Raw genomic sequence first — 17,358 nt, forward strand, 5'->3', positions numbered from 1 at the left:
TGGCTAAAATATTTCCTCTTGAAGTTGACTACTGTTATTTTATCCTCACTTGGCAAATCACAGATGGACAGTGTATTTTTTTTCAACTAAAATAGCCTTTGTCCAGAAATGGAACAATTAGAGTAGTTGCTCCATATCGGTCAGCCAGAACTGTGATACCAAACAACCTCATGTGTGCATTAAAATAGTATCTCTGGGTCCTATTAGCATATGGCAATGCCATTTGCAGATTATGGCTTTAGGGCTTTTATCTTTGAAAGAAACGAAATTGCTCAAAAAGCCCTAATTATGTTTTTTTTTTTTTACTCATTGAAATTAGAATAGCTTCTTATCAAATCACCTCTTATTAAAACCCAGATTTTTAGTCTGTGTCTGGCTTTATAAGCCTTAATCAGGTATTCAAATGGCAGGTCCGTGTGATTCTCAAAAAGGCATAGGAAGAGTTTTTGGTGCAAGGTACAGTGTCTGCTAGTTTTGTACAGTGACGCTTAACTCCTGTCTTTTGCAGTTACTATAACTACCTCCTTTGTTTCTAAAATCAAGCTTTGCAAGCGGATCTCCCAAGATGAGCACGAAGGCAAATTCATCCCTTCAATGGAAAAAAAGCAATTTACTTGGTCATTGTTAACTATAATTACCTGTTCTTGGATGATATCAATCTGCAGAATTTTTTTTTCTCCTCACTCTTGCAGGTTTACTGTTTCATTGTGGCTTTATTTACTCCATTATTGCAAGGCTAATCTCTGTGGGATTCTGTACTTTGTTGATTCTAATGAGATGTACGGCACACCTTCTATATTTCTTACTGAAGAGGGTAAGTATGAAATAGAATCTTTAGAAAGATAGTGTGGTTTTCTTATGCTCTGTCTTTTGGCCGATATGTCTTTCTAGAATAAGGAATGTTGTCATTGTGGCAATGCAGTAAGAATGATGGTTTCCAAATATGGACTTCAAGTTCAACTTTTTCTGGAAGCTTAAAACAAACATTTTCAATACAGACGAATGCACTTAGGTGTTTTTTGTTGTTTTGTTTCGTTTTGCTTTTATTTAAAGGAAGAAGGAATATGATCTAGTCATAGCTTTTTTGGAAAATCACTGAAAAGATATAGCCACTTTCTTCACTTCTAAGTATTCTTTGTCATTTTCACAAACTTTTGTTTTCTCTTTAGGCTACTTGCATATTCAAATGCATCTTGTCAAAGGAGAAGATCTTGCCGTAAAAACGAAATTCACCATACCTTTGAAGGAGTGGTTTCGCCTGGATATCTCTTTTAATGGCGGCCAGGTACCAAGAGCATGTTCCATCATGAATCATATCAGCACCGTCACTTAACTTAAGCATCGCTGTAAAGTCAGGGAGCTAGGAAATCTGCAAAAACAAATTTGTGGTAACTGATAAACTTTTACAGCCATAACACTTTTTTTAAATAAAAATTTTATAGTTGGAAGCTTAAATCATAAGCATTCTATCCCATTTAACTAACTTTTAAAGTGCTTTTTTTTGACTATATTGTGAATGAGTAAATAATACATCTAGCTATAAAACCACAATTGTGTAAGCAATTCAAGCCTTTTTTCCTAGCAAGATAGGCTTTGAGGAGATAAATGGTAAAACAGCCTTGGCCATATTTATATAGTGTTATCAAATCTACAACTTTTTTATAGGAAATATATTGGTTAGCTCAGCCAAGAAATGGTTTGACTGTTTTTGGCAGTGAAAACAATTGCTTGTGTTTGACATTAAACAAATAATAACCAACAAACCTGAGTGATAATTCTTGTGAGGCAGATGTTCTTTATCTACTTTGTACTACAAAACACTGCACATAACAGTTTCAAGCACTTATAACAGATTTTATGGATTATGGCAAACCTCTTGTTATTATTGAAGATAATTCCATTCCTTTATATTGTTATATATGATATTGGTGTACTGCCTTTTTTCTGGTTACTTTCTTATCAGCTTTTCTTACTGATTTGTGATTTTCTGATAACGAAACTGGAAAAGACGTTTTGTTTGTCTTCTGTGTTAGAGCATACACAGACCTCCCTTGGTGGTTAGGTTTATCACATTTCCTTTTTCTGAAGAGAAGAGAAATTGGGTCAGTCCTTGTAGCTTAACTGAGGAGAGTCTGGGAGATCCTAGCTGGCATTTTTTGTATGTTTGCTTCCTTAATGTTGTTAGGTGACATTGCTGCGGCCCGAGTTTTAGCGTCTCATTTGCACGGAGATTATGATGGCGTTATAGCTTGGTTGCCACTTTCTCTTAAGGTCAGCTCAGTACCTTATAGCACTTAGGTATCAAATCATCAGAGCAAATCACAGACCTTATTTTATACCTGCTGTATGCCAGGCACTATGATCAAGGAGCTTAGAGACTATGCAAGTCACATAGAGCAGGTAAAGGGGTGTCATAAGGTGAGCCTAATTGCCAAATGATTCATAGTCATTTGAGGAAGAGAGATATCCAACTTCATGCTGGGATGCTCAGGGAAGGTTTCCTAAAGAAGGTTCCTACGGATGGGGGACAGTTTAAATGGAGAAACAAAGAGAGGGTATTTTAGCCCGTCATTGAATGCTCACTTCCAATTTCTTCTTGCCATGCAGCATGGCGTCATTGAAGTTTTTTAAACAGAGGAGTAAATCAAAGTAATCCTTTAACTAATGGCAGAGTATACGATTGGGTAAAGCAGGAGAGAGGAGTTAGGAAAACCAGATGGAGTAGAAAGAAAAAAAAAAAGCTAGATTTTTTTTTTTAGTAGACATTCACCATTTGCCCTTTTTTCTTTGCATCCCATCTGCTCTCCCTGATACCCATAGGTTCCAAAATGATACTTAATTGTTTTTCTACAGAAAATCCAGCTCTATGGTAAGACCATTATATTCATTGCTTTGACTAAATGGACACTTTGGCCTAAAGTAAATGGTTGGTTTAGAAAAACAATTGGTCTGAGTCATTTTTTTTCCTCTGAAACAACATGGTGTCTATGGCTGAATTGGACTGCTTTGTCTGGCTTAGCTTTTCTTTCGGAGACATGGTGTTGGAGCTACATGTTTGAGAATCTAGCTAAGCCAGAATGTGTTTTCCGAACTCTTGCTCTCTGGTAGCACTGGGGAGTCAAAGAGACCCCTAATCTTAAGGGCTTATGTTGTAGTCCAGACACGAGAAGAATGCATGAAAGCTGACAACATTCATGATGAAAACATTGTCATCACTGACGTGATGGTGACGATTCTTAGTGCTGAGGGAGAGCAAGTGGGAAGCTGTAGTGTATGAAGAATGTTCATTCCCAGACTTGTTTTCCCCGCTAAGGCTCTCCTGGAATCACAAGTCCAGGTCAAGGACTCCTCGTAGTCTCTTACACCTTTTTTTGTCTTTCTATGCAACAAGCTTTCAAGCACGAATTCACCAAAAGAGTCTTTTGACCCAAAGTTTGGAAGTGTCTGCAACCCCCTGGGGGAAACTGCGTTAGAGATATTTTTATCATCTCAAGTCATTTTTTAAGTCTCAAAATATACATAGGGTTAGTAAACTGCTATTTTGTTTTTTTGCAGAAACTGATCAAACAAAAGACCATGAAGCATATTTTATGAGTAACTCATCCCCAGGACTGTATGTATGGTGTGGGGTCTGGAGGCATTACTAATCCTTATGTATTTCTCCCAACATAGATAGTAGTAACCACCAGCAGTGGGCAGGATTTGAAAGACTACCATAATCAGACAATTAGGTAAGTGTTGCTTTTTATTTGTGTCAAAATTTTCTGGATGAGGGTGAAGGAACCTTCCTGTGTTAGCCCAGCACCCTAATGTTATTCCTACCCCATCTGATTCAGCTTTTCCAAGCATGGATTGTAACTAGTCTGCCTTGAAGTTAATCTTTGTACTTTTTTTTTTTTTCTTTTTTACATGCCCACAAACTCTCCTTGTTTTCCCCACAACCTTCTTTCTTTCTTTTTCCCTACCAAGAGAAACTAGTTCTGTCTCCAGATCTCACTGTAAATTCTTCCTTTCATAGCTCTGCATAATTCGTGTTCTTTGAAAATTATCGTTCACAAAGGATTCTAGAAAGCAAATCAAAGTATTAATGTTGCTCATTGGGAGGGGTTGATAACTTTGACTTAGTGTAAAACATAAAAGCAGACAGCCTTCGTATTTATGTTTATAATCTAAATTTGAAATGTATGTAACTATTGGTATTGGGCTAACTTTTCATCTTTACATAATCATTCTCTACAAGAGTTACAGAAACTGAGAATTGGGTCTTTTCCCTTGTATGTCATAATTTTAACTTGCTTCTGCATCCCGGATTCAGAGTGGGTTTTATAGTGGTAGAGCCATGGGGCATGTGTTCTTTGGGACTCAGGATACCTCATCATGGCGCCGTGAAAGGAAGAATTTACAATGAAATCTGGAGACAGAAATAGTTTGTTCAGTTGCTCAGTCATGTCCAACTCTTTTGCGACCCCATGGACTGTAGCCCACCAGGCTCCTTTGTCCATGGGATTTTTCAGGCAAGAATACTGGAATGGGTTGCCATGCCCTCCTTCATGGGGTCTTCCCGATCCAGAGATTGAACCTACGTCTCCTGCATTGGCAGGCGGATTCTTTACCACTGAGCCTCCTGGGAAGCCCCTGTATATGTGTGTGTGTGTGTGTGTGTGTGTGTGTAAAACAGAAACAAAAATTAGCAGCTTTGTATTTTGTATGTATAATTTTAAAAGCTTACCAGAGGAATTCCCTGGCACTCCAGTGGTTAGGACTCTGGACTTCCTCTGCACCAGGCACAGAATCAGTCCCTCATCTGGGAATTAAAATCCCGCATGCTGTGTTGTATGCCCAAAAGAAAAAAAAAGAAAATCAGGACTGTTGCGCACTTTGGCTGAGGGGTGGCCAAGTGGTTCATTCCTTCATCCTTTAGTCATTTCACAACACCAAGCATAAAACTGTCTCTCCAAACAAGCTCTGTTCACTCAGAGTCCCTGAGCAGTCCAAATTTTCTTGGAAACCAATTATTAAAGAAAGAAAAGCAGAGAGGGCTGATGACAGCAGAATAGGGATCATACACTCTACTTTCCTCCCCCACCATTTCTCTTTACATTTAAATCAAACAATTATTTCAGGCCCTGGGCACATAGAACAATTCTTATGTCCATGACCAGATGAATGGATTAGAGTTACCCACAGAGGCTAAAGCAGTGGTATTCCTTAACTTACAAAGAGAAAGTCAGGGGTGACTGGATGGCAATATTGAAGCACAGAGGCCAAGATCTTAGGACAGAGCAGAAGTCCCAAGGGCACCAGGTGGATTTAGACCAGTCAGGAAGATTTCAATAGATAGGAGTTTTGTTACATAATGGGCGACCACGGGCTCTTCTATGAAGACTTTGAGAATAGGAAAGTCAGGAAGTTTACTCTGGAGAAACAGATGATGTGTGGCCCCTTTGGAAATCTCTTCAAGCGCCCTGTTCTGCCCCAGAAATGTTTTTTAAAACTTATTTACTTATTTATGTTTTTCGGCTGTGCCGGGTCCCCGTTGCTGCGTGGACTTTCTCTAGTTACGGCGAGTGGGGGCTATTCTCTAATTGCAGCGCTTGGGCGTCTCATCTCCGTGGCCACTCTTGTTGGGGACACAGGCTCTAGGATGCACGGGCTAAAAAACTGTGGTGCACAGTTGCCTGTGGCATGTGGAATCTTCCTGGACCTGGGAGCAAACCTGTGTCCTTTGCGTTGGCAGTTGGATTCTTAACCACTGGACCACCAGGGAAGTCCTGACCCAGAAATTAAGAGTTTGCATTTCAGGATGTAGAGTCTAAAATAATACCTGCCCTTTCTCCCCTGACACCCATTTCCAACCTCAGACACTTTTGACAACCAATTGAATTTCATAGCTTTTTTTTTTTCATTTTCTATGTCAAGGCTTCCTTTCTTCTGAAATCCCCAAAATGTAGCTGCTGACATGAGTGGATGAATCACAGTAAGATCCAGAGCTAGGACCGGGGTAAGGCGAGGAGGGCACGTTCCACATAAAATTTAAGGAGGCCCCCCCAAAACTTAGTGATTATGTTATTTTGCCAAGGCTGCCAGAACACAGTACCACAAACTGAATGACTTGTGCTAAGTCACTTCAGTCATGTCTGACTTTGCAACCCCTGGACTGTAGCCTGCCAGGGTCCTCTGTCCATGGGATGCTCCAGGCAAGAATACTGGAGTGGGTTGGCATGCCCTCCTCCAGGGGATCTTCCCACTCCAGGGATGGAACCTGTATCTCTTATGTCTCCTGCAATGGCAGGAGGGCTCTTTACCTCTAGCATCACCTCTTTAAGCAAGAGAAATTTATTGCCTTTCAGTTCTAGAGGTTGGAGGGCCAAGATCTAGGTGTTGGCAGAGCCACACTCTCTCTGCAGGCTCTAGGGAAAGAGCTATTCTAAGCTTCTCTCCAGCTTCTAATAGTTCCTTGGCTTGTGGCAGCATAACTCCAATCCTCACATGACATTTTCCCTGTGTGTCTGTCTTTGTCCAAATTTCCACTTTTTCTAAGGTTTACCAATCGTACCGGATTAAAGTCCACCCTATTCTAGCACGATCTCATCTTAGCTAAATATATCTGCAATGATCATATATCCAAATAAGGTCCTATCCATACTGGGGGTTCAGATTCAACATATGCATTTTACAGGGGGCACAATTCAACTCATAACAATCTTCATAATAAAATTTAACACAGAGTTTTAAAAATCAGGATTAATGTAAAGAATCCTTGATGCACAAAGTAACACATTTTTCTTTAGTATTTATTTGGCTGTGCTGGGTCTTAGTTGTGGCACGTGGGATCTTTTTAGTTGCTACATGTGAGATCTAGTTCCCTGACCAGGGATTGAACCCAGGCCCTCCACGGTGGGAATACAGAGTCTTAGCCACTGGACCACCAGGAACATTCACAAAATAACAAAATTTTAAGTAAAGACAGAACCAGTATGATCACATAGGATTCCAGAGTTCAAGACTGATGTTCAGGTACATACCAACTCAACATCCCAGTGAAAGCTTTGAAATGGTTCCTTACTTGGGCATACTGGCAGGATCCAGGCCCAAGACTGCCCCTCACCACCATCTCAGCTGATCATCCTATACTCCTGGGGTACCCCCACTACCACCACCATCAATAGAACAACTAAAGAGTTAATCTTGGGTCCACCTGGGATTCTTGTGGTTAGATATTTTTGAAATATCATTTACCAGAGAGATTTCAGAATGGGCCAAGTCAGTACACTTTACACATCAAATATTTCAGGTGTTTATAGGTGTTCCAATGAAAGTCTCTTAGTCCTCCTTTTATTTGTTCTCATAATGTAAACACAATGATAGCTGTTATCCTACAAAAGTGGTGTAGGAAGACCGGTAATTAAGTGCTGAGAAGTGCAGTCCTGCCCTGCATGAAAAGCTGCAGTGACAATTGCAGAACTGTCTGCTGTTGAATTCATTCATCCATCCATTTTTCCATCCAGTATATATTCATTCATCCAACATATTCACCACATGCCTGACACAGTGCTGGATTCTGGGAATAAAACAATGAGCAAGAATACAATCCGTCCCTGCCTTTGTGGAGCTAAAAATTCTAGCGCAGGGAAGACAGATTTTAAACAATTATATTCGAAGTGACACTTAAGATGAGAATTACTTTAAGGGGTAAGAGGCTCATTTGAGGCTCTAAGTTCCCCTGCTATGGAACCCTCAAGCCAAAGCTGTTCCCTAATTTTGAGCGAAGCCTATTTAATGATGGAGGCAATCCTTTCCCACTGCCGGTTCCTTCACAGTAATAAACCAGGGCACTCTCCTATGTCCAGATAAGAGTAAAGATAGCTTGCCAGCGTGTCTGATGCTTGCGTGCAGAAAGGACAGGCTTGGGCTTTCGAACCATCTAGCTCAGCTTTTATGTCAGCAAAATTGATGACCATCAAACAATGCACAGTGCAAGGAATTTCTTACAATCTTGATGCAGCCACTGAGAATGTTACAGAAGAAAAATGTGGAGGGAGATGGAACTGAAAGGATCTATTAGTTGTATTATAATAATGACAAAATATTACAAGCTGGTACCATAGGGATAAAGCAATTTATTGATTAATTGAGAATTCAGTTAAAGCAAAGATCCATAAAAATATTCCATAAGCATTTTATTTTAATTGAAGCAATGGATATGTACATTCATTTGCCAGTCTTTCTAGTTACAGCTTTGCCTTTGAGTATGGATCTACTGATTGGAGTTTCTTGTGATCTTTCTGGCATAAATGGTACCCAATTTCTGTTTCTTCCAAATGAAAAGAAAACAAAGACACTTGTGAAACCATCGAAGCCCAAGATTCATCAAGATTTCTTTAGTTTCTTTTCTCAGCCTTTTCCAGCTGTCCTAATTCCATAAGAGCTTTTTTAGTAACCATTCTTTACTGAGTCTACCCAAAATATTCAACTTAATTTTTAAAGAGTGAACATCTCTTTCTTCTCCATGCTTTTGGGATTACATAAGATTTAATTACATTGTAGGGTTACAATGACCAAACAGGTTTGGGAACAAACACATCTAATTCTTGGTAAGCACGAAAAAAAGTGAAAGTTAGTGAGAGGTTTCCCTGTTGGCTTGGACAGTGAAGAGTCTACTTGCTGTGCAGGAGACAAGGGTTTGGTCCCTGGGTCAGGAACAAGGAGACAAGGGTTTGATCTGCTTGCAGTGCAGGAGACAAGGATTTGATCCCTGGAGGAGGAAATGGCAACCCACTCCGGTTTTCTTGGCTGGGAAACCCCATGGACAGAGGGGCCTGGTGGGCTACAGTTCATGGGGTCCCAGAGTCTGACATGACTGTCCCTTTTTCACATCTTACTCTTGGTAAGCATACACCTCAACAAATGGCAGCAAAAGTACGAGAGTGGACTAAGTTAATAATAATAACTGTAGTTAACGGTTATGGTGCCTACTATGTGCCAGGCATCATTATAAATGCTTTGTTTAAATGCTAGTTTCTCCCAGTGACCTTGTGCGTGCATGCATGCCAAATCACTTCAGTTGTGTCTGACTCTGTGCAACCCTATGGGCCGTAGCCCACCAGGCTCCTGTGTCCATGGGGATTCTCCAGGTAAGAATACTGGTGTGGGTTGCCATGCCTTCCTCCAGGGAATCTTCCTGACCCAACATTGAACCCACATCTCTTATGTCTCCTGCATTGGCACATTCTTTACCACTAGTGCCACCTGTAGATAGGTACTAATATTGTCTTCATTTAAAAATGAGAATATGAGGGTTCCAGAGAGTAACCTCAGCTGGCTAGTATCCATTATGTTGCAGGGATGGGCCATGAGGTGAGCCATGAGTTGGTTAAGCAGAGTTCTGTCATGAAAGCTTCTACTTCAGAAGTGTTGCTTCATGTCCATCAAGTGCTGGTATTACCTCCTCATGAGGGTAGTTGGGATGTTCAAATCTTTAAAGGGTCTTAAGAAGCAGAATCAGTTCACCACTCTCATAATAACTTTGTGGTCCTGCCTTTAAAAAAGAAGAAGAAGAAGAGACCATCATCTTCTCAGGGCCCTTCAATCCTAAGATTCTGGAAAAAGAAATAGCAGGCAATAGAGCATTTCTTTTCCACATTAGTTGCCTTTGCAGAAAGCTGGTTTCTAAGTGTTCCCTCTGGCCGCCATAGGGTGATGCTGTCAGCGCCAATTTCTTCACCTTTGTGTCTTCCTTCCAGCCAGGAGTACCTGCTCAGGGTCGGGTTTCTGGCTGACAGTCGCCCGTCCTCTCTCCTGGGATGACCCCGGGTGGCCTTGCTTCTGTCCCAACCACTGGTGGCCGCTCTGTCCCGTCTGCTTCACCCTGGCCCCTTGCTCCTGGCAGCCTGCCTGACGCGCTGTGTCCTTCCCTTCTGCTGCCATCTGCCCTCCCTGGCAGATGTCGTCTCTGCCGGGCTTCTCACCTGATGCCTGCCTTGACCCCCCCTTGCTGTTCACATATGCTCCTATAGCACCTTGTCCACCCACACCTATTTTACTTTCTCAGTTGGTAGTAAATGCGCATGGTGGAAAAACCAAAGCTGTAAGAAAAGGTCTACAGTTAGATGTTTTGCTTCTGTCTCTGCCCCCATCCACTCCATCCCCTAACCCTCATGCCAGGGGGAAATACTTTTTATTAGTTTCTTATATCTCTCTCTCCAGAGTTTTTGCAAATGCAGATACAAAACAATCCATTCTTCTCTTTCTTGGATAAAATGTATATGTATTGCTCTGCTCTTAACATTTTAATCTTTTTCACTTAACAGCGTATTTTAGATATTTCTCCAGAGCTTTTTGTTCTTTTTTAAACTATGTCATAGAAGAGCTCATGCCTAAGACCCATTGAATGGTGTGGGTACTAGTCCTTACTGACAGACACCTGGACTTTTCCAGTCTTTGGTGGATGTAAACAACGCTGCCAGGAACAGTTTTATGCATTTTATTCATGTCAACCCATTTTCCTCCTCCATTTTCCTTCCCGATCCTTTGAGTCTTTCAAGACAAAGTAGACTTCCAACATGTCATCTGTGCTGACCTCTTATCTTTGGCCAAGTCCTTTGACCTTGCTATGGCTTCCTTCTCCTAACTCTGAATTTGACTTTGGTTCTTATCTAATAGGGTATGTTTTTATTTTTCCCACATTCACCTTCTGTCTACTCAACAAATTTTCTTTTTTTCTTTTAGAGTAAAATATTTCTATTTAAGATTAGCAATTGCACATAAATCCAGTGATTCTAAACAGTTTCACCAATATCAATAGTTGGCATGTATTGGATATTTATGGTGGGCAAGGCACTTTGCTACTAATAGATGCTGTATGTTTTCAGTAAAGAATTTGCCTGCAATTCAGGAGACCTGGATTTGATCCCTGGGTCAGGAAGATTCTCTGAAGAAGGGAATGACTACCTACTCCAGTATTCTTGCCTGGAGAATTCCCTGGACAGAGGAGTCTGGTGGGCTACAGTCCATGGGGTTGCAAAGAGTCAGAAATGACTAAGTGACTAACACTTTTTCTTTCACTTTCATTGAATATTTATGGTGGGCAAGGCACTTAGCTATTAATAGATGCTGTATGTTTTGTCTTTGCATCTACTTAATCCTTTTACCAACCCAGTAAGAGAAGAATTATCATCTTTACTAACAAGAAGCCTAAATCTCAGAGAGGTTAAGCAACTGATCCAAGGTCACACAGCTGGTAAATAGCAGAGGTGGGATCTTAGCTCAAGCCTGCCTGACCCCACCATCATCTCATCTTCTTGAATTCAGAGTAAAGGGTTTGTGGAAATTTGGGGTTTTAAGTCAAGGAGGGTCAATCAAAGAGTCTTTAAAAAAATCTGTTCAAACCCAGAGCTCTCTTAATCCTTTGTACTTTTCTAGTTTCCGTGAGGATTTCCATTATAATGACACCTCTGGGTACTTCATTATTGGAGGGAGCAGGTACGTGGCTGGCATTGAAGGGTTTTTTGGACCGCTGAAGTACTATCGCCTCCACGCTCTGCACCCTGCACAGGTGAGCCTTGGGGACCAAGGCGTATTCGGGTGCTTGTGGGTGATGGGCGGGTGGCTCAGGATCATGGAACTCAGTCCAGTGCAAACAAAAGATTTATCCATGCCGGGCCTCGCGTCGGCTCTGTCACCAAACATAATTAATATTGAGGCTTTTCCCCCCTGCAAACGCAATAATAGATTTTTGTTAACGTTTGGTTCATTTAGTACTCATAAAATGGAAACCATTTACTTCCTCTGTTTTAATAACTAGTAGCTTAATTATAGAGTCGATTTTTATCAGGCTGTTGCCTATCCAGTGATTAAGCTAATGAAAGGAGAGAAGCTTAGTTATTTGGTAAAACTTCTTTTATATGCTAATATTTAAAGTATCAGAAGAGGAGACACTCTAGCAAATTAGACTTTTGGTTCTGCATACTGCTTTCTCCAGAAACAGGCCTTTAGCTGATACTGGGTAGGGTGAACTGCGGTGGCAGAGATCATAGAGGGCCCTGTAGTCAGAACTGAATTCTCAAGTCCAAAACCCACCCACAAATAGAATGGGATTGTCCAAGTCTCCAGGCCAGCCCCAGCAGGGCTAGCAGCTAGAGGAGGGCCATTCCACATGGGAACCTTCGCCCTGGTTGCTTTTTGTGCTTTGGTAAGGAGATCGCTGGATAATACCTGAAAAAGGAATTTTTTTTTTTCATTCTCATGACCTTGTGGAGTTTGTTCTGGGAAAATCAGGAGTTACTAGGTAAAATCAGTTAGGAAAAATGGGGCACCTTATCGCCCGTGGGTCATCTTAGAGCCCCTGCTGAGAAATCTCTAGAAGAGGAAAAAAAGTGAAATTCATTTGTTCATTTGTGCAACCAGTACTTATTAATCACCTACTATATGCCAGGCTCTATGCAAGATGCTGAGGCATCCAAGATGAATTAAGTTGGTGAATTTCAAACTTTTTTTTGAAGGTGATCTATAATTTAAAAAAATCTGTTTTAAAAGCATAAGCAGTACATATTCATACATATACAGTACCTATATATATTATATATATATATACATATATATATGCATGTACGTACATACACATAAATGTATAAACACAAAACTGAAAGAAGAATTTTACTAAGAACACAGGCCCTTGTTATGTTCAGTGTATTCTGATATTTTGTGTTCTGCTTCATAAAAAACAAAATCACTGCTGGTTACAAACCACTGAAATAATGTCATGACCCTCCGATAATGGGTCACAACCTGCATTTTGCATTTTGAAAACCACTGAGTTGAGATAAGACCTCTGGTCTTGAGGAGCTCCCTGCCTGGGTCTTAAACAGTTAAGTCATGAAAGAATGGGGTCTATGCTTTCATTTAGACATGAACACACTGGGAGTGCTGAGACAGGCTCATCTGCTTGGGTACTCGTGTGAAGTGGGTGGGCTGCTAGGGAGGCAGCCCTGAAGTGATGACCTTGGATCTAACTCTTAGAAGTTGAGCAGGAGCCTTACAAGCTGAAGAAGAGGAGAGGAGGGCTGCCAGGGAATAGGTGCATCACGGTTAGACTTGGTGACCTTTGGGAACTCTGGGGAGATGAATGTGATCTCTGGGGACAGAATGCAGCAGTGGGGAAGAAGAGAGCCTGGAGATCTGGTCTCTGGGAAATCCTAACATTTAAGAAGCTCTGCAGACGAGAAGATGCTACAAAAAAGAAGCTAGAGGGAAGCGATCAGAGCTGGCATGCCCTTCAATTCCTGGTAGCACCCTTTAGAGAATCCAGAGAGGACGATCTGTGTACAAACAAGCCAACTTGGGGCTATCACTGGGAGAAGGAAATCCAGCATAGGTATCCATGGGCGTTTGATGACAGTTGTTCCTTACGTTTTCTTGCCCTCTTGTAGATTTTCAATCCCCTCCTTGAGAAGCAACTTTCTGAACAAATCAAGTTATATTACGAAAGGTGTGCAGAAGTTCAAGAAATAGTGTCTGTGTACACATCCACGGTGCAGCAGGGCGACAGGAGGCAAGAAGCATGTAAGTGTTGAACTTAAGGAGAGCAAGTTTTAGCTCTGGGCATTTGTATCAACATGTTTGGGTTCTTTCTGTGAGTGTGTTAGTCACTCAGTCATGTCTGACTTTTTTCGACCCTATGGATTGGGGCCTGCCAGGGATTCTCCAGGCAAGAATATTGGAGTGGGTTGCCATTCCCTTCTCCAGGGTATCTTCCTGATCCAGGGATCGAACCCAGGTCTTCCTCATTACAGGTGGATTCTTCACCATCTGAGCTTGAGAAGGCTTCTTCCTCAGCAGGCTGAAATAGAACACATGTGACTTGATCAGTGGGGACAAGTATGACCTCACATAGATTGATGCAAATGAAAGTGTACTTTCTACCTAGATCCCAACAGGACCAACACTCAGCAGGAACCCAAGGCTGCCTCATAGCTTCAAGCAGCTGTAATTTAGTTTAAGAATATAAATGAGAGTGTTTTGAGCCTCAAATTGTATTATTCCCATCCATAATGCGATCTTAGGCCAGTCTAAGAAAATAAAAATGAATTGAAAAATAAATTAATCATTAGAAATGTTTCCCCATCGGTGCACTTTTGTCTTGGGCCATTAATATCTGAATATTAGCTTTCAGAAATGTTGAACAATGGCTTTGTTGTTAGGGGCTGGGTTTAATTTTTTTAAATCCTTGAAATTGACTCATTCTGGAAGACATTGGTAATTTTTCAACAGAAGGAATGAATTTCAAATAGAGTGATTTCATGCCTGCCCATATTTGCATGGACATCCTTTCATTCATATGGAGGGTGTACCTGTTATAAAACTCATCTCGTCTTCCAACGTTCCAGCTTGGACCTAGCACTTACAAATTTCTCTGGCTATAGATCTTCTTGCATAGTATGGTGGCACTAGAGTTAGTCACATATGTTCCTTCTGAAAGAGAAATTCCTGTGGGACCTTTGCCATCAGCAAAAGCAAATTGAGTATTTCAGTCCCGCCAAGATATCGCACCATCCCCACAGCTGAACTTCCCATTTCAGGCCATGGAGGGATAGATGCCTCTTGCACAATACCCCATTCTGATAGGGTTCACATAAAATGGTCCTGGGAAGTGATTAGGGATGATGATAGGTAAGTGTGGAAAGGCAGCACTTCTGCAATTTAATTTAAGAATAGGCTATACTAGTCCCCCAGCTGCCGCTTTCACCGCTGAATCATCCAGAAAATATGATGCTGTCAGAAGAGGGGGAAGATATATAGAATAGTAATATCCCAAACAGGAAAGAAACTGATTTTGATAGCTGATGTAATTTCAGGAGAGATACCCGGAGTCAGAAGGCCGGGTCTCGCATGCTGATCTGTGTGGCGGCATTGGGAGGACTTTTCTAACGTCTTCTGCTGCCTCGATTCCCTGGGGTCCCTGGGCTTTGCTCCTAGGCTCACACTGCCAACAAAATAGCCTAGATATTGGCCTCTTGGGGACCTGTCTGAGGCCAGCTGCTGATTCTGTAGAATTATTCAACAGCTATCAGCAACTTTGGCACATTTCCCTTGGACGAGGCTTTGAATTTGTGACCTCGAGGCAGAGGCATCGTAGCCAATTTAAAATCCCTGATGTATCCAAACCAACGTCCAGGAAGCTTAAGTCTGACGCCTTATTTCTGGTTCATCTTAGAGGAAGGGATTTAGGGAGGCAAGCCCTTCCCTCTAACAGTACCTGGGGCTTCCCTTTTCTGTAGGCAACCTCCGAAATTCCTACCTGGACCTAAAACGCAGATATGGGCGGCCCTCGACGTGCAGAGCCTTCCCCTGGGAGAAAGAGCTGAGAGCCAAGCATCGAAGCTTGTTCCATGCTTTGTTGGAGCTGAGTTTGGTGACAGGTAATTGAGTCCATGCCTTGTGTTTGGACATGGGTTAGAAAGGTCTCTGTTTTTCTGCTTTCCCTCACCTTCTTTAGCGATTTATGCCTTGAAGTTATTTTTAACACTAGTGTTCTAGCTTAATTTCAAATTTAAATTCTGCCCTTGTATGTCCACCACTCTCGATATACCTGTGCACGTTTGTGACACTAACTAGAAAAACTTAAATTTAGGAATCACTTGAGCAAGTCTTTATGCAAAGCCAAGGCCAAAAGCAAACAGCCAACAGCCAGACCTGACCCCCAAATGTGGTTGCTCTGGCATACACATTGTTGTCAGTTTTTAAAAAAATTAGTGAGCAGTGTCTAAAAACATATAAAAATACAAATTTCTAGCTTTGTCAAAATATCCAAAGATCTAGCGATGCTGGGCCTCAGTTCCTGAGTGGCAGTGAGCTCAGAGGTGAGTGGTTGGCACAGACGGGTTTTGTCCATCTGCAGCCCCTCCTGCTCTAGGTGAGCACTTCCTGTCTGCCTCCGTCATGGATCTCACCCCTGACTTGAAGTATTTGCAAGAGGCATTTCAGGAGTCTGTGTATATTTCCCACATGTGGCCAGCTTAGGTCCATTGCCATTATGGTTTGCATTGTAATTAAGCACACACTGTTAGACTCTGAGGGATCTGGAAACAGTGTCTGTCGGGAAGAGAAGAGAAGCCGGAGGTGTGCAGCCTGGGGAAGGAAATGATAAGGAGGGTGATGAGAACTATTTTAGTGACTCCTGAGAGCCTGTGGTGTTCCTGGGCATCCGATCAGACCCTTGAGTCAAGGCAATGCAGAAACTGATTTCTGCTTCGCTTAAGAACTTTCTAAAAATGGGAGCGTCCAGTGGAATAGATTCTCTTTGCAGATAGTGACTCACCCTCACCCCATCTTGAAAGAATTCAAACCATAAAAGATATTTCATCTTTGGCTCATTTGATATCTGCTGAGTGGCTGCTCAGTTACTCAGCTAGACTGCAGAGTTAAATAAAATAATTCAGGGTTTCTGCCTGTGAGGGACAGACTTGAAAGCAAAGAAAAATCGTCATATATTTAAAAAAATAAAAGCTATGGGAGTAATTGACAACTGCACAAAGGGAGTGGTCAGTTCTACTTAGAAGTCTAGGGTATTCAGGGTAGGCTTCCTGGAGGAAGTGACACTGGGATTGATTTTCTCCTGATTTTATTTATTAATGTTTATTTTCAGCTGTGCTGGGTCTTCACTGCTGCACAAGCTTTGCTCTAGTGGTGGTGATTGGGGGCTGCTCTCTAGATGCAGTGTGCAGGCTTCCCCTTAGCAGTGGCTTCTCCTTCTGCGGAGCATGGGCTCTGGAGCACACAGGCTTCACTAGGTGTGGTGCGTAGGCTAAGTTGCTCCAAGGCTTGTGGAATCTTCCCAGATCAGGGATCAAACCCATGTCTCCTGCATTGTCAGGTGGATTCCTTACTACTGAGCCACCAGGGAAGCCCCTGGTTCCAATTTTAACTTAGTACTTACTAGCTGTGTGATCTTAGGCAAGCCACTTTATTTCTCTGAGACTTAAGTTTCCTCATCTGCAAAATGGGGATGACAAACAGGAGTCTGTCTCCCCTAGTGTTGGTTTCAATGAATTTATACTTAGGGTATTGGCACTTAGTAAATGCTATGTAAACAGCATTTCTCAATCTTGGCCCTGCTGACGTTCAGGACTGGATAATTCTTTGTTGTGAAGGGTCTGTCCTGTGCTTTGTAGGATGATTAGCTGCATTTCTGATCTCCACCCACTAGATACCAGCGGCTCTCTGTCTCCTCCCATGCCCCCGCCCCCAGTGTAACAACCAAAAATGTCTCTAGACGTTGCCACGTGTCCCCCAGGAGGCCAAGCTGCCCCCAGTTGAGAATCACTGCTGTTGTGTGCATGTTAATCTGTTATTACCCGGTCT

At 41.9% G+C, this 17,358-nt stretch overlaps 1 protein-coding gene across 4 annotated transcripts in view; it reads left to right on the forward strand.

The window, feature by feature from the left end:
- Positions 1-17,358, forward strand: part of SEL1L3 (SEL1L family member 3) — a 108,387-nt gene that overhangs the window by 32,949 nt on the left and 58,080 nt on the right. For 3 of the 4 annotated variants that reach the window (XM_020897616.2, XM_070452072.1, XM_070452073.1), the window contains exons 4-9: positions 693-814; positions 1,170-1,285; positions 3,673-3,731; positions 11,422-11,554; positions 13,428-13,560; positions 15,276-15,416. In XM_020897616.2, the coding sequence (XP_020753275.2) occupies positions 693-814; positions 1,170-1,285; positions 3,673-3,731; positions 11,422-11,554; positions 13,428-13,560; positions 15,276-15,416 (704 nt within the window). The remainder of the gene's footprint in view (positions 1-692; positions 815-1,169; positions 1,286-3,672; positions 3,732-11,421; positions 11,555-13,427; positions 13,561-15,275; positions 15,417-17,358) is intronic. The other variant, XM_070452071.1, reaches the window with a different exon arrangement.

Source organism: Odocoileus virginianus, chromosome 21, assembly GCF_023699985.2.
Source record: "Odocoileus virginianus isolate 20LAN1187 ecotype Illinois chromosome 21, Ovbor_1.2, whole genome shotgun sequence".
Classification (NCBI taxonomy): domain Eukaryota; kingdom Metazoa; phylum Chordata; class Mammalia; order Artiodactyla; family Cervidae; genus Odocoileus; species Odocoileus virginianus.